Here is an 18,500-nt window from a genome sequence, read left to right as displayed (position 1 = left end):
AGCAAAAGACACATAACTCTATCAGTATGACCCTAAAGACAAAGCACAATCAAAGCAATGGCTAACAGGAGTTGGAAGTAAGGGCTCTGGTCAAAACAAAAGTGGATCAGTCAGAAGCAAAGGTCATGGCAACAGGTTTTTGAGATGGTCAAGGCATTTTGCTTGTCAACTTTCTAAGTGCCAAAAAACAATAATGTTTGCTTGTTATGAGAGTATTTTAAGAGAGTTAACTGAAACTTCTGTTAAAATAAATAAATAAATAAATAAAAAACAGAAAAACACCCAAGGAAGTGTCATCAGAGACCTCCACTGCAATGCTCCTGCTCTTTAATCAAACAAGAGCAATTTTCCGAGAATTTCAATGGGAAATTACTAGGCATCCCCTTATTATAGTCATGATTGGGCTCCCTCTGACTTCTTATTGTTTCCTAATCTAAAAAAAAAAAACTCTAAAAGAAATCTTTATTTCTTCAGTTAATAATGTGGAAAAGACTGCATTAAGGAAAAAAAAAAAAAAAAAAAGCTGCATTGACATGGTTAAATTCCCAGGACTCCAAGTTATTTAGGGATGGGACAAATGAAGGAATCATCGCTTATGAATGTCTCTTGAATTTGATGGAGCTTATGTTAAGAAATAACCAGCAGTTGGCGGAATGGCTGTGTCGCTGGACTCCCGTGTAGTTGACCGTGGTTTGAGTCCCGGGCCCAGTGGCTTTAAATTCACACCAGGCACATATGCGTGCATGCCCAAGATCCCGAGAGAATGGAGGGGAAAGGATTGTGGCGCGGCCATCCCCCCTGGGGGGTGATTTCTTGCTTTCTGTCTCTCTCTGTTTTTCTGGTGAGTACATGTGCCCTATAACAAAAACCTCTCAAAAAAAAAAAAAAAAAGTAAGTTTCAATTTAATTCCATTTTCCATGAACCTTTGAAGTCCTCTGGTATTACAAATGCACAGTATCCAAAACTGCGTGGTACTGGCACAAAACACAGATGCACAGGCCAAGACTGGTGATGCAGTCAGCAGATACTGAACTGTGCTGGAAGCCTTATGGCCAGGTATCTGTAAATATACCCAGATCCTGACAAGCAGGAAGGCCAAAGGAGGGGGACTGCAGCATGTTGAGATCCTGTCAAGTGTGTTTTCTCAAATTTCCTCCCACATGCACATGCTCTCTATCATGACTAAAATCAACTTTAAAAAAAACAAAACAGGGACCAGCAGTTAGCGTAATGGCTATGTCGCTGGACTCCCAAGTAGTCGACCGCGGTTCGAGTCCCGGACCTGGTGGCTTAAACTCACATCGGGCGCATGTATGTGCATGCCCAAGATCCCAAGAGGAGAACAGAGGAAAAGGGATTAAGTCGTGGCCATCCCCCCTGGGGGTTGATTTCTCGCTTTCTATCTCTCTGTCTCTGTCTGTCTGACGAGCACACGTGCCCTATAGCAAAAACCTCTCCACAAAAAAAAAAAAAAAAAAAAAAAAGAAAAGAAAAGAAACAAACACACACACACATAGACCAATGAACCTGAACAGAGAACCCAGAAACAAATCCAGTAACTTAAGGCGAACTGATTTTTGACAAAGATTCCAAGAACATTTAGTGGGGAAAGAAAGGTCTCTTCAATAAATGACGCTGGGAATATCGTTTATCCATACACAGAAGAATGAAAACACACCACTATCTTTCATTATATACAATAATTAACTTAAAATGGATTAAGGACTTTAATGTAAGACCCCAAACCATGAAATCACTAAAAGGAAACACAGGGGAAAGGCTTCAGGACATTTGTCTAGGCAAGGATTGTTGAAATAAGCCCTCGAAAGCATGAATAACAACAGGAAAAATAGACAAATGGAATTACTTTAAATTACAAAGTCTCTGTATAGGAAGGTAAGTAACAACAGAGTGAAGAGACAAGCTGCAGAATGGGAGAAAATATTCTCAAATTTTACATCCAACAAAGGATTAGCAAACAAAATATATAAGAAACTCAAACAGCTCACTGGCCAAAGGGAAAGAAAATATCTAACTGGTGAACAGGCAACTGAGGGCTAGCCCTGTGGTGCAGTAGCTAAGGACTGTGGGGAAGACGCTGAATACCACACGTCCAACCACAGTTTGGGTCTCAGTTCCAGTGGCTCGAAGAACATACCAGGTACATGCATACACGCCTGAGATCCTGGTAGGATGAAGAAATGGAAAGGGGAATGAAGGATTGCAGCATGCTAGAGCCTGCTCTGAAGAGTGCTTTCATTCCCTCTGTTTCCCCCCTTCCCTCACCCCTCACAGGTCCTCAGACATTAAAAAAAAGGACGGTGGAAGTGGGAACAGACTAATCTGAACAGTTTTCAAAAGAAGGCATGTAAATGGCCACTAAGTATATGAAAAAAATGCTCCACATCACTAATCTTGAGGTAAATGGAGATCAAAACCACTATGAGGTACCACCTCATCCAGTTAGAATGGTATTATAAAAAATAAAGAAAAATCATGAGTGCTGGTGTGAATGAATGTGGAGAAAGTAGAACCCATTACATTGGAAAAATATAAATTAGTATAGTCATTAGGGAAAGCAGTGTGAAGGTTCCTCATAAAGCTAAAAATAGAGCTGCCTTATAATCTAGTAATCGAATGGAAAGGAAATCGGTAAACTAAAGAGATATCTGCACTCTCATTTTTATTGCAGTACTATACACAATAGTTAAGACAGGCAATCAACCTAAGTGCCCAAACAACTGAAAAAGGAATAAAGACAGTGTGGTATATATACACAACAGAATATTATTCAGTCATTAAAATGGATGAAATCCAGCCATCTGAGGCAACATGGACAAACCTGGAGGAAATAATGCTAATTTAAAGAAACCAGGAACTGGAAGACAAATACTGTAAGTTCTCATTCATTAGTGAAAGCTAGTAAAAGGCTTAACTGCACAGAAATGGATAGTGTAAAAGCAGATTACCACAAGCTAGAAAGGGGAGAACTTGGTTAACAAATACAAGAATGCAGATAGGTAAATAAAATCAGTTCTAGAGGACTACATGTACAACAGAGTACCAAGAACTAGAGACAGTTCAATACATACTTCAAATTAGTTAGGAGGGTTCTGAATGAGCACAAAATAAATGATAGATGTTTGAGATGGCAGACACTTACTGCCTTGATTTAATCATTACACAATATGCGCATGTTTTGAAAAACTACACTATACTCCATTAACATATACGTCTATCACATATAAATTAGAAACTGAAATGATTTTTTAAATTATTTTTTTAAAGAGTAGAACATCGAAGCATATAAATATATTGTACAGTTGAAGTTTTGAAGTTTGATTTAACCAGATCGGACATATTCTTGCTTGATTTTAGGGGCAAAGCAATGTGAGGAACAGTTGAGAAAAGGTTGCTTCCATAACACAAATGTTTGAAAATCCCCTCTCGTAGGTACTGCAGGCACAGTGAAAACATATCTAAGTAACAACACTGGGCAGGTAGTCACCTGAGTACTTAATGCAGAGAAAGATGAAAAACTTTAATATTTTCAATATTAACATATGTTATTACCATCATTCTCTATTCTACTTAAATATAAAAGTCAAAATTACACAAATTCACCAACTCTGCTTTTATTCCATCACCAAAAAAACAAACCAGTGAAAAATCAATTTAAAACTTTTATCATACTTACAGGCAAGGGGAGAAACGAAATCAACAGTCTATTAAATCTAAATTACTTATAAAAGTTGTTTCTACATTTGTCAAGCCAATAAAATAAATCCAAATAAGCACTTGCTCTAAAATTACGCTTAACATTTTAAAGTATGGATCTTTTTATAGTGATGTTCTGAAAAATCTGTTTCTAAATCATTAACAATCTGACTGAGAAACGGACAGTTCCTATTATTTTAAGATTACATCTCTCTTGATATGGTAAATTACATACAACAAAGAGAAAGAGAGAAGAACAAAGTGAGCTACCTTAGGGCTTTGGCATGTTGCACCTTTGCCCAGACTAACATAAATGGTCAGTGACCTTACCTACTCTACACCTAAGGAAACAGCTATTTCAAGTCTCCTTTGTCACTTTAAAGTAACTTATTTCAAAGTAATTTATTGGCCTTGGACATTAAACTCTCATCTTAATAGTTAACATTGGTTTACTAAAGGAAAAGAAAAGACAGCTGCAATTTACGGTCTTAAGAAACAACAGATGAAAAGTGTCAACTACCACAAGTTGTTGCTGCTTATTACAAATTCTTCCCTACATTTCAAAGAGTGATTTTAATGACCCTAGTAAGGGTGGCAACACTCACCAGTATGAATCTTCTCATGTCTCTGTAGCAGGTACTTCTGTATGAAACGCATGTCACATTGACTACATTGAAATGGTTTTTCGCCTTAAAATAATTTCACATCCATAAATTAGTTACTGGATAAAACAACAGTCTTTAGTTACTATTTCTGAGCCCAAATTTTGAAAAATTCCAAAATATCCATACAAGTTTTTGATACTGTTCATTAACAGAATTTTACTTCTTCTCAAAATTTTCCCCGGGATCAAAAAAATCACATTCTCACAATCATATAAAAATGAGAATAGATGTGTGATCTATATCCTTCGCAGAAAGGAAATAAATCATCTAAAATAGTATATAAAAATCACAAGAAAGGACTCTATTATTACCTTCTCTTGAATGTTACCTTCTTCCATCTTGTTTGAAGGAAGATGGACCCATTCTGTTCTCTGGGGCTAGACACCCCTTTATGCCCTTTGACCTATTTTCTTCAGAACATTCAGAATTTTCTAAACATCCCTTCTTTTAAAAATCTTGTCTCTTTAGACTCACTCTCTCTGCTAAAGCCTTTCGAAACTGTGTCTGAATCCCGAAACACTCATAGCTCTTACTGCTTTACTCCCTCTAGTCACACCTTATGAGTAGTCTACCCAAGAAAGTCTCAAATTCTTCACTCTCACTTAGAGTTTAATGTTAATACTGTGTTTGCTGAAGAGTTACTGTGATCTTGTTTATTCTAAACATTGTCTTAATTCCCTAAGTCTCTGTATCTTCTTCATGGGCTGTGACACTGTTGATCACGCTCACCTTGGAAATCACTTCTTTTGACTTCTAGGATGCTGTATTTTCCTAGTTCATAAACTACCTTTATTACTCTCTCTCTACCTCAACCCTGATTCATCTTAATATGTCTGATTTGTTTCTCCAAGGGTCTCTAATCAGTCTTTAGTCGTGTTCTCTACAATTTCATGATCTTAGCTATCATTTTTTTCAATTTGACTTCCAATCTGTATTTCAAACTCTGCCTTGGTATCTTCTACAGAAAAGTGCAGGTTTACAGGCTTCTTAACAAAACATTCTTTAATCATTAGCAAAATAAGTGTCTAAGTAGACTACTTAATTACTTTTACATATCCATGGTCATTGTTTTCTAATATAGTTTTTCCTGTTTCCTTGTCACCTTCTAGCCAATGAAATTTCTGATCTAGAATGCCATATTAGCTAAGGTGTTAGAACAAATGACATTTACACAAAGATAAAAATAACAGACATAATTTTAATGGCCATAAGCCCATATTAATTCAAGAAATACCTGTATGAATGAAGACATGTCTCTGTAAGTGATAGTTCGTTCTAAAGGCAGCATTGCAGTGCTCACAAACGTGAGATTTAGGGGTTTTCAAACCAAGTGATCCATCCTCATTTATTGTAAGGATCTAGTTTTTTTAAAAAAAGGCAAAAACAAAAGAAAGAAGTTTTTAAAACGTAATACTATTTAAAAAAAAAAGAATGCAAACAATTGTCATCAGAGATTATGAAATACTTCTTCTTAAATAATTTTAGAAAGACTATTAGAATAATGTTATAATTCATTGCTGGAAGTACAACATGACTAAGGATGGGTAAAAATTACTTAAAACCTTGGAAGCTGCTTAAGGGAAATCTCACCACTAAGCCCACCTGCCTATATGTTGACACCAATGGAGTTCCTCAGTATTCTTTGCTACAGTAAACATAGCTCTATTTTCAATGTCCAGTTTTCAGCTATACAAGAAAAAGGTCTTCTGTGCTTTAGACATGGGCTAAATATCACTCAGTATGGGACTGGTTATGTAAATCACAGAAAAAATAATAATATTACGTGGTTGTAAAATACAATGAAAAGGCTAGTATGAAAAGTGCAATTTAAAGAGGAAGATTTAGGGGCCAGCAGTTGGCATGGTGGTTAAGGCGCTGAACTCCCACATGGTCAACCACTGTTCAAGTCCTCGACCTGGAGGCTTGCTTTCTCTCACTCTCTGGTCAAATTAAATAATAATAATAATAATAGATAAAATCATTCTTTAAGAAAAGAGAGGAAAGCTTAGAACCTAGTGCATAATTTTGCTAATTTGAGTACATAAAGGAATATATATTTGTTTGTATATGTACAAAACTACTTGAGAGGGTTATAAATAAAATGTACATAGCCTTAGTTGTGATAGCTATGGAACTGGCAGGTAAGATAAGGGAGACTTGAGACCAGAAGTTAGTGTAATGGCTATGTTGCTGAACGCCCATGTAGTCGACTGCGGTTCACGTCCCGGATCCGGGGGGTTAAACTCATGCCGGGCACGTGTGCGTGCGTGCCTAAGATCCCAAGAGGAGAATGGAAGAAAAAGGATTGCCGCATGGCCATCCCCCCCAGGGGTGATTTCTCACTTTCTATCTCTCTGTCTCTCTCTGTCTTCCTGGTGGGTGCACATGCCCTACAGCAAAAACCTCTCCAAAAAAAAGAAAAAAAAGATATAAGGGAGACTTGATACATTGTGCACTTAAAACATTTTTCTAAGCCGTTAAGTGCTTATCTATTTTTTTTAAGAAGAGATTTTTTTCTAAGCCATTAAGTGCTTACCTATTTTTTTTTTTAAGAGAAAGAAAATCTCATTTTGTTCAAGTCATCCTAGAGTGTAACCTGCAGTCTGTTTCAGTTCAGAATCCCACAGGCTATGCTAGTACTACTAACCTATTGTTAAATATATTCCCAAAAATATCTGCAGATAAATCAATTAGAGATGAGTATGGGGAAGAAGACAGGAAACAAATCAACCTTATCTTCCTAGCTTCTTGAGACAAAGAACTTTGTTATGTCTGATGTGTACAGTAGTACGAGGGAGTTCACCTTAGGCCTGCATGTTCCAATTTATCAACAACTTGTTTAACATGCAACATTCAACTGCCTCTCAACCAGACATGTGGTAGAGTGAAAGAAAGAGTGAAGAACCTTTTCTCTACACATTGAAGAGGGAAAAAAAGCAGAATACTATGTGAAGAAGCAAAGAAAATCAGGAGATAAGATCAGGAGGACAAGGGCCAGAGAGAGGGAAACATAGTTGGAGGCAGGAACATATGGAACAGAAGTTAAGAAACTGTCTTACAGAGGGTTGAGAAATCTGGGAAGCATCTTTAGAAATACAGAGGATTGCGGAAACTGATTAGGGCCTACACAAAGTTATGATCTCTTCTCAGACCAAGAAAAGGGAAGTAGGTAAAAATAAACAAATAACTAACAACAACAAAGAAAAAACAGCTTTAATCTTCTAAACTTTTTTTTTTTTTAACTTTATATTCAGGAAGACAGTTCAGCCTATACTATATGCAAATCGATGGTAATTATTATGCAAATTACACAGGGCACTGGGTTCTGGGCAAACTGCCAGTTCGGTCAACAATGCTTCAAAGACTATGCACCAAAGTCATGGAAGAGAAACAGTTGGCAGGAGAATGGAAGTGGGTGTCACAGCTTCCTGAACAGAGTCAGTGAGAATGGAAAGTTTCATCTCTGGCCAGTTAGTTTAGTTTTTTTCAATCCCTCCAAGTCAAATAATAATATTCAAGTTAATGCTGTGTAAAAAGAAAAAACAAAATCTTCTAAAATATAATTTGAAATGTTTCTACCATAAAAACAACAAAATGATGTTTAATATCTTATGTAAAACAAAACTAAAAACAAGATAATACCAGGTATTTTCTTCACATATGTTCATAACAAGTTAAGATCCAAGTGCCAAAAAACATGGCAGTTCAATAGCTTTCTGTGGCATAGCAACTGCAAGGAAAGGCTTTGTAAGGAACAGATCTGGTCCAGGCTGCTTAATGTGAAACGGATGCAATCCTCCACTGTACAAAGCCCTTTTATCTAGACTTAAGGAGTTCTAGGTCATTGTTTTCTGGCACTGGAGGTAATGCTGCCTTTCACTGTGGATTCAAGTCTTAATTCAAGGTGGATTTTATGGATGAAACAGCTACCACTGCCTTGTGGACTAATGAAAAATGTAGTATATTTAGAGGTTCAAAGATACAATACCAAAAGTTTTTGAACATTTTATCTTTCATTTTCTTTTCTTTAGGCCAGCATAACAAGCATTTTTGCTTAAAAAGACAGAGTAAAATTCCTCTTGCCTCAGATGAGCACCAACTATCCTTTCAACTTGTAATCTGTTTTGTACATCTCCACCTGGTTTTGTCTGCTTTATTCATCACTGGAACCCCAGAGCCCAAAATGGTGTCCAGAGCACAGTGGAGACTTCTGCGAGTCTGCCTACATGGCTGCCTGCTATTCATAACAAACATCCCTCACAGCTTACCACTTTATTCTTCTTAAAATTTTTTGCCAAAGTAGTATTTTTCCATTTCTCAGTTTTCAGATTACTGAGGCGTACCATACAGAGGTGAGAATGCAAAAAACAAAGTCCTTTAGTGCAATAAAAGTGGCACATTGTTGCAGGCAAAATTGACTTCCTTGGTATACATGTGGCAGCTTCTCCTGTTCACACTCTCTCAAGATTTTTTAGCAGAACATGATCTATCAGTTGAATGTCAGCAGTCTTGCCTGCTATTGATACCATAAAATAATTTTTCTTTTCTTTTTCTTCAACATATAAATACCATTACAACGGAAGAATGTGAAGTTTCGAAACTTAGATTCTTAAATGCCTGCCACAGCATCTTTAGATGTTAAATCTTATCTCCTGTCACTGTCTAAACAATACTCAATGCATCTGGGTTTTTTTTTTTTAATCTGTTTAATAAACTTTTTTTTTTTGGAGAGGTTTTTCGCTATAGGGCGCATGCGTTTGCCAGACAGACAGAGAGACAGAGAGACAGAAAGCGAGAAATCATCCCCCAGGAGAGATGGCCATGCCACAATCCCTTCTCCTCCATTCTCCTCTCGGGATCTTGGGCACGCATGCACATGCGCCCAGTGTGAGTTTTAAGCCACCAGGTCCAGGGCGTGAACTGCGATCGACTACGTGGGAGTTCAGTGACATAGCCATTACGCTAACTGCTGGTCCCTGTTTAATAAACTTAAAATAGGATTTTACAGAAAAAAAATTGTTCAATACCAAATGAGATTAATCTGCTTTCTTAAGCTCCTGGTCCACTGTAGGTATTTTTTGTTTTCAAACAAATTTGTTCTTAGATATGTGTAAAAAGAAAAAACAAAATCTTCTAAAATATAATTTGAAATGTTTCTACCATAAAAACAACAAAATGATGTTTAATATCTTATGTAAAACAAAACTAAAAACAAGATAATACCAGGTATTTTCTTCACATATGTTCATAACAAGTTAAGATCCAAGTGCCAAAAAACATGGCAGTTCAATAGCTTTCTGTGGCATAGCAACTGCAAGGAAAGGCTTTGTAAGGAACAGATCTGGTCCAGGCTGCTTAATGTGAAACGGATGCAATCCTCCACTGTACAAAGCCCTTTTATCTAGACTTAAGGAGTTCTAGGTCATTGTTTTCTGGCACTGGAGGTAATGCTGCCTTTCACTGTGGATTCAAGTCTTAATTCAAGGTGGATTTTATGGATGAAACAGCTACCACTGCCTTGTGGACTAATGAAAAATGTAGTATATTTAGAGGTTCAAAGATACAATACCAAAAGTTTTTGAACATTTTATCTTTCATTTTCTTTTCTTTAGGCCAGCATAACAAGCATTTTTGCTTAAAAAGACAGAGTAAAATTCCTCTTGCCTCAGATGAGCACCAACTATCCTTTCAACTTGTAATCTGTTTTGTACATCTCCACCTGGTTTTGTCTGCTTTATTCATCACTGGAACCCCAGAGCCCAAAATGGTGTCCAGAGCACAGTGGAGACTTCTGCGAGTCTGCCTACATGGCTGCCTGCTATTCATAACAAACATCCCTCACAGCTTACCACTTTATTCTTCTTAAAATTTTTTGCCAAAGTAGTATTTTTCCATTTCTCAGTTTTCAGATTACTGAGGCGTACCATACAGAGGTGAGAATGCAAAAAACAAAGTCCTTTAGTGCAATAAAAGTGGCACATTGTTGCAGGCAAAATTGACTTCCTTGGTATACATGTGGCAGCTTCTCCTGTTCACACTCTCTCAAGATTTTTTAGCAGAACATGATCTATCAGTTGAATGTCAGCAGTCTTGCCTGCTATTGATACCATAAAATAATTTTTCTTTTCTTTTTCTTCAACATATAAATACCATTACAACGGAAGAATGTGAAGTTTCGAAACTTAGATTCTTAAATGCCTGCCACAGCATCTTTAGATGTTAAATCTTATCTCCTGTCACTGTCTAAACAATACTCAATGCATCTGGGTTTTTTTTTTTTAATCTGTTTAATAAACTTTTTTTTTTTGGAGAGGTTTTTCGCTATAGGGCGCATGCGTTTGCCAGACAGACAGAGAGACAGAGAGACAGAAAGCGAGAAATCATCCCCCAGGAGAGATGGCCATGCCACAATCCCTTCTCCTCCATTCTCCTCTCGGGATCTTGGGCACGCATGCACATGCGCCCAGTGTGAGTTTTAAGCCACCAGGTCCAGGGCGTGAACTGCGATCGACTACGTGGGAGTTCAGTGACATAGCCATTACGCTAACTGCTGGTCCCTGTTTAATAAACTTAAAATAGGATTTTACAGAAAAAAAATTGTTCAATACCAAATGAGATTAATCTGCTTTCTTAAGCTCCTGGTCCACTGTAGGTATTTTTTGTTTTCAAACAAATTTGTTCTTAGATAACTCTGTGTGTGTGTGTGTGTGTGTGTGTGTGTGTGTGTGTGTAAAAAGAGACATTATCTTAATATATGCATTTTCATCAGGCAAAGACCCAAATTCTAGTCTACTCAATTGAGAGATTTCTTTACTATTCAAAGATCGCTGCTACTAAGTAAAACCTCAGTAAGAAAAAGTTCTGCTAATCTCTTAAAAGACAGGCATGATTTCCATATTCTATAGATGTATTGTAAAAATTATTAAAGCATATTTTAAAATAATGATTATAGGTTTTATCATATATTCCTAGATCAAAATCAACTTCTAAGCTCCCCAAACCCAAAATATTAACTTAGAGGCGATAGTTGAGGGGCCAACAGGTGGGGTGATGATTAAGGCACTGGACTCTCAAATGGCCTATAGCAGTTTAAGTCCTGGACCTGCCAACTTGCTTCCTCATTTTCCCTCTCTCTGGTCAAGTTCAAATAAACAAACAAATAAAGAAGTAAATTACATTAAATAATAAAATACGTAATTCTAAAAAAGAAGAGACAGTTAAAATTTCGCTGTTTTACTAAAATGAGGGTAAGAAGTGATAGCTTTTTTAAGTTTCTTTCTTTTTTATTTTTTTGGAGGGGGGTTACTATAGGGCACATGCACTCGCCAGAAAGACAGAGACAGAAAGCGAGAAATCACTACCCAGGGGGGATGGCCACACCGCAATCCCTTCTCCTCCTTTCTCCTCTCGGAATCTTGGGCACGCACGCGCACATACATACACCCGGCATGAGTTTAAGCCACCGGGTCCAGGACTCAAACCATGGTCGACTACTACATGGGAGTCCAGCGACATAGCCATTACGCTAAATGCTGATCAGTTAGCAAATACAATTTGAAATACAACTCCAAAGACATACAACTGTAACAAAATCATCCAAAGCAGACGTACTGTCCATCCCAGTTATCACCAATACTCTATCCTCACATTGTCACTTTTTTAAATCTGCAAATTGTTTTACTGTCTCTCAATATGAGATTTTACTAACTAGTAAATTTCATTTTTTTACTGTCTGACCTTTTTTTTTTGGCTATAGGGCACATGCACTCACCAGAGACAAGTAAGAAAGCGAGAAAGCACTCCCCGTGAAGGATGGTCACGCTGCAATCCCCTCTCCATTTCTCCTTTACAGGATTTTGGACATGCATGTACATGCACCCAGTGAGTCCCTCAAGCCACCGAGTACGGGACTCAAAATGACTACCAGCCATGCAAAATCCAGCTGCCTCAATCACCATGCCACCAGCTGGCCCATCAAACTCATTTTCTAATGGCAAGCTTTTGACAATGCTAGAACATAAAATTCAATGTATCATAAGCATGATACAACAACTCTATTCAGCATAAGAACTCTGAATTTTAAAAAAGGCTTTTCCTTTCCTATTTCCTGAATAGTAGGCAAAGAAGTGATAGTTTATACAGACTGACACCAATTTTTTTTTTTTTTAAGTCAGGGTTGAGTTCTGTGAGAAAACAATTTACCTAAAATCATAAATTCCTAACAAATTAAACTTATTAAATAAATTAATTCAATACTAATAAATTAAATAAAATACTAATATATCATTTTGATAATTTTCTTCCTTTATTTTGTCATAAATACAATTCTGTATTTCCTGTTTTCATCCTCAGTCTTATAATAAGAACATCTTCAAAACTGCTTCCTTCTAAACCAAAATAGCATAAAGAAAAAAAAAAAGTATAGTCACACACTGCCCAGCGGCAGGGATGTTCCGAAAAATGCCTCCTTAGGTGTTCTTCAAGGTATGACCATCACAGAGCACACCCTACACAAACCTAGACGGTTCAGCCTATTACACACTAGGCTGCATGGTATAACCTACCGCTCCACCACCGTACATGCGGCCCTCGTGGACCGAGATGCCATTACGTGGCACATGAGTGTATGACAAATGCTCAGTCCATCTCCACTCTTTTTAGTTAAAATTTTCTCATTTTATATCATTAATATATATATTTTTAAAGACAAGTTCTCATTATGTTGCGATCCTCCTAACTCAAACTCCAGCGCAGCTGGAACCACAGGTGCACCCCAGTGCACTGGCTTTTAGGGTGCGCCAGAAATCAAACCCGGGCCTCTCATGTGGCTTCATCCTCTCTAGTAGCAGGGCCTACTCACACAGCACCATAGGGTGGGCCTTAAATATTTTTTAATTTTTTAATTTTTATTTTTTTAGAGGTTATTTTTTGCTATAGGGCGCGTGCGCTTGCCAGACAGACAGAGAGAGACATAGAGACAGAAAGCGAGAAATCACCCCCCAGGGGGGATGGTCATGCCGCAATCCCTTCTCCTCCATTCTCCTCTCGGGATCTTGGGCACACATGCACACACGGCCAGCTTGAGTTTTAAGCCACCGGGTCCGGGACGCGAAGCGCGGTCGACTACGTGGGAGTCCAGCGACATAGCCATTACGCTAACTGCTGGTTCCCAAGGCCTTAAATATTTTTGATACCAAAATCCCAAATCTTTTCTGAGACTCAATGATGACTAATAAATTGCTGGGAAAGGATTCTCTACATAGTTTATAATCTATCTGATGTACAGAATAAGTTCATTTCTCCTGAGTTCAGCTTAACTTTGAATCATCAATTTCTATTCAGACTTTCTAAAGTATTGTAACAAACACACCCAGTTTCTTCCTTCAGCATCTGATAAGAGATGATGGCACAAAACAGGCACTCAAAGTTAACTGTTGAATGAATGAAAAAGGAAAAACATTTCAGAATAAAGAGAAAAAATTAAAAGTGGTCTCCTCTCATTCAATTGCTAAGGAGTATGAAATGACCTATTCATCCTATAAAATACTGGACTAAGATAATAATATTTTACTAAAAAAGATTTTTAGAATTAATGTTAACCCAGAAATCTTCATATAACCTTTCTGAGGTGGAAAGCGTCTTCTAATTCACATCATAAGTCAATAGCAAAGTCAGGTGATAAAACCTCATTTCCCCAGAAAATTGATCAAGACATGAGCTTCTCAAGCTTACATGAACCTCATAATCACTTTTATTCCCTTCAAGTATAGATAGAAATCCCTTGAATAAGAATCTCCAGAGTTAAAGCCTGTGCACCCATAACTAGAGAAAGTCCTACAGTGACTGACGTAGACAGGAAGGGAGAAGCACAGAAACACGTGCACTGAGAATCAAGCCACGTGTGGTTCTAATGTGCAACAGAACAAAATGCAAAAAGGCAAAGGAAAGTGATGTAAGTGGCGTCACAGACAAGCAATGTACAAACAAGTGGCACCTCTTAGGAACGAGGTAGTGAAGCAAGCACAAGTAGTCAGAAGCAAAGTTCAGCAGTCAGGAGTCTTCAAGGTATGCACAGAAAAGCCCTAAAAACCTTGGTTTTCATAAAAGCCTTCATGAGGGTACATACAATTTAAAAAAAAAAAAAAATGTCCAAAGCATCAGCTCTGGGCCAGCCACACAGACTGGTGGTTAAGGCACCACAATCCCTTATGACTATGTGGTTCAAGTCCTTGACCTGTGGCCTGAGAAACACTCTGAGCACATGTGAATGCACACTCATTCCAATGGGGGGCGATGCTTGGTGCTTTCACCTTTCCCTCTGTCTGGCAAGCACACAGATCCTCTAGCAAAAAAAAAAAAAAAAGCCCCAGGACATTCAAAGCTGAATCATGCTCAAACACACTGTATTTAAAAAGAAAATAAGATTTCCAACAAAGTGGACAATAATAAATGAAATCTGGCATTTAAACAGGGCACCTAGTATATAGAAAAATCACTTTCCTTCTTATTTTTCTTTTAAATTCTGCCAAAGAGCACACGTACTCACTAGAGAAAGATGCAGAGAAAGAGAGAAAGCATGCCCCACAGGGAATGGACGTATCCACAAGCCTTTCTCCTCTGTTTCTCCTACCTTTTTGAATTTTGGGCATGCACACACTCTCTCTGTGTTTTTCAAGCCACCAAAATCTGGGATTCAAACCACACAGAGAGCCCTGTAGGATCCAGAGCCACATCACTCACTACACCATGGGCTGGCCTATAAATTTACTTTCACCAAATAGCTTATAACATTATAGTAGCAAACAACGAGACCTCGTAAACATTTTCTTGCTCAATTACCCTCTTCTTCATCAGAAATGCTACGTAATGTATTTTGACAATTTTCAAGTATCAAATCTGCCTTAAGATAACCAGGCTTTGCCAGATAACAAAGGTACAGAAAGCAAATTAAATTATTGTTCAAAAATCCATGACAGTTAAAGATGCAAAATAATACAGTTCTTCTCAGCACAAGGTTTATCTTGAAAGGAGCCATACTTACCTGGTCGCATTTTCCTAAAAACCAATCACATTACTTTAGTTATATTTCCTATACACGTAGACTGGCAATCAATATAATGCAATGACAAGCACCAAAAAGCACTCACACTGGCAAAACTCAAGACTTAGCAAAAAACAGTTCTGGAAGACAGTGGAGTTTTCCAAGCATGATAAACTGTAAATTTTAAGAAACTTAAACTGGGACCAGTAAATGGCGTAATGGTTACGTCACTGGAATCTCATGTAATCAATTAAAGTTCAAGTACTGGACCCAAAGGTTTAAAACTAATGCTGGGCATATGGTGCATGAGTGCCCAAAATTCTGTCCCTGGTGAGCACACGCACCCTATAGCAAAAAAATCTCCTTTTTCTTGAAGAGAGGTTTTCGCTACAGAGAGCATGGAAAGACAGAGAGGTACAGAGAGAAAGTGAGAAATCACCCCCAAGGGGCATGGTCACACCACAATGCCGTCTCCTCCATTCTCCTCTCATGATCTTAGGCGCACATGCGTGCACACACACACCCAAATGCGTTTAAGTTGACAGGTCCGGGATTCAAACCACAGGTGGCTACGTGGGAGTCCAATGACATAAACATTACCCCATCTGCTGGTCCCACAAAAATCTCTCTTAAAAAAAAAAGAAGAAACTTAAAACTGTTTTTAAGAAATTTAAAACAAGCAACATTAAGTGATTTATAAACATGAGATAAGCTTCTCTTTCTCTTTATATAAAAGGGCAGAATGTGTTACTTTCATAAAAAATAATTGAAGTGTGAAGTTTAAAAACTCTTGTGAAAATATAAAATAACTCATTGGTTATTCCCTGAAGTCCTAAAACTCCAGGCATTAAAAAAAAAAATAATTCACCTTGAGCCTGCAGATCAATAAAAATCCAAAACCATTCCCTGTCCCATTACACGTGACATGTCAAAACAATTTAAAAATAAATTTTTTTTTTTTGCTATGAAAGACAAACACTGTATATTCTCACTCAATAAACAGCGAATGTCTGCACTCTAAGGCAGAAATGGAAAGATCTGATGATATAGCACAGGGATGGCATGTTAGACACCAGAGACTATACGGGGGGAAGTGTATAGAAGTGTATAATAAGGGGTGGGAGAGGGGGTTCAGTAAAAAAAAATGTAACAGACATGAGAATGTAAAATTCTCTCTTAAAAGTGATATATATATCATATATATAATCAAATAAAGCTAATTTGATTACCATGCATTACATGCATTCCTTGAAAAGCCATATTTATGCTATAAAGATATACAAAGATTAAATATAAATAAGAAATTATAAAATAAAATTTTTCAAAAAAAATTTTTTTCTCACACTGCTATAAATGTTTCTATTAATAGTAATTTTACCTTTCTAAGAATTTTCTAAAAAGACTGTCCTAAAATATTTTCTTATATACCCTATACTTACTTAGAACAGGCTCAATCTTTCTACTGAGGGAATATAAGAATATAAATATCTAAATAATACCTTTGGGAATATAAGATAACACATTTTGAGTGAATTCATCTCAAATTAGACAGCAAAATAGCTTTAACACCTGTAAAACTCTGATCTACATTTAGCAACACCTAAAACATCACCAAATAAACACACCACATAACACCATAATAGAAGATAATAATCTGGGTTTTGGTCAAAATCCCAGAAAAATGTTACACTCAAAAACATCACCAAGATAACATGGTAATAAAATATCTAGGCAAATGTAGAATTTGCATATATATTACTTTAAAAGACTTGAAATAGATTCCCCACAGATCAGCAGTGAACCCAAAGTAACATAATCATTATCAGAAACCATTTTAGGAGGTTAGCAGGTGGCATGGTGGTTAAGGTGCTGTGGACTCCCACACGACTGCACTTCAAGTCCCAGACCTGGCAGCTTGCTTTCTTACTTTCCCTTTCTCTGTGTTTCTCTGGTCAAATTTTACAACTAATAATACAAAATTAAATAAATAATTCTTAAAAAAAATTTTTTTAGAAACTAATTTTCTCCTCTAACATGTATGAGGACCTTGATTTATTTGTTATTATAAAGAATTTAAACTATAATGAGATTCTACTTTAAATTACACAAAAAGCCAAGTTTGATACTCAAGACCAGTGAGTGCATACAGACACACCTTAGGTTCGCTGCAGCTGGATGGAACTGGTACAGCATTCTGGAAGGAGTAACATTATCAAGAAATCGTTTTAAAAAGCCATGCCTTTTGAGTCAGTCAATAGTAGTACACAAAGATTTTAAGTGAAGCAAGATTTAAAATGGAGACAAAAAGAATACAAACTTTCAACAACATAGCAGTGTCCAACATAAGAGTCATTATATATAATGAGATCTATCAAAAATATTATGTAGCTAATAAAAATGCTTATTAAAAATCATTAATAACTTTAAGTGTAAAACTAACTTATGCACACGTTACTTTTCAAAATTTGGTAGAACTGGCATTCTTCTATATTCCAAAAGCTGGGGTTTTGGTAAATGTTTAATGACCGGTTAAGAAATCAAGGGATTGGGAAGCATTTGCTGATTTCCATTGTGTAAATATTCACACCAAGACTAATTATAAGCTATCAATGGTTTTGGCAACGGGCATGCAAATTCTTTAAAATTTAGCAATCAGTTCTTGCAAGCCACTACAAGCTGGCTCTTGCACACTACTCAGTCCAAAAGTCTACAACATATCAAAATAATGATTATGATTTTAAATCACAAAAAAACAAAAAAAAGAGGCATAGAAAGGAAAAAAGAAAAAAAAAGAGGACCATGAGCCAGCCCCATAGCACAGTGTTTAAGCACTATGTATAGGGAGCCAGATCCCACGTGACTAACTGTAATTCGAATTCCAGCCCCAGTAGTGGAGGAAAAACAAGCAAATAAATAAACAGACTCCAGACAAAGGTATGTGCATGTCCAAATCCTAAAGGGATAAGGAAACGGAGGAAATACCACTGTGGTGTGACCATGTCACATTAGGAAGATCTCTCTCTCTTTCTCTCCCTCTCTTTCATACAAAAAGGCTTCTTCACTACAGGAGGGAAAG

General features: G+C 37.1%; 1 protein-coding gene across 8 annotated transcripts in view; it reads right to left on the bottom strand.

Annotated features, from left to right (window-relative positions):
- The window catches only part of ZNF148 (zinc finger protein 148), a 141,190-nt gene that overhangs the window by 41,063 nt on the left and 81,627 nt on the right, over positions 1 to 18,500 (bottom strand). For 7 of the 8 annotated variants that reach the window (XM_006154553.3, XM_006154554.3, XM_006154552.3 and 4 more), the window contains 3 exons: positions 17,580 to 17,618; positions 5,618 to 5,741; positions 4,324 to 4,407 (listed from right to left, as the gene is read on the bottom strand). In XM_006154553.3, the coding sequence (XP_006154615.1) occupies positions 4,324 to 4,407; positions 5,618 to 5,741; positions 17,580 to 17,618 (247 nt within the window). The remainder of the gene's footprint in view (positions 1 to 4,323; positions 4,408 to 5,617; positions 5,742 to 17,579; positions 17,619 to 18,500) is intronic. The other variant, XM_006154558.3, reaches the window with a different exon arrangement.

Source organism: Tupaia chinensis, unplaced genomic scaffold (genome assembly GCF_000334495.1).
Source record: "Tupaia chinensis unplaced genomic scaffold, TupChi_1.0 Scaffold000415_1, whole genome shotgun sequence".
Taxonomy (NCBI): domain Eukaryota; kingdom Metazoa; phylum Chordata; class Mammalia; order Scandentia; family Tupaiidae; genus Tupaia; species Tupaia belangeri.
The sequence above is the reverse complement of the archived record's forward strand: the minus strand, read 5'-3'. Positions and strand labels throughout refer to the sequence as shown.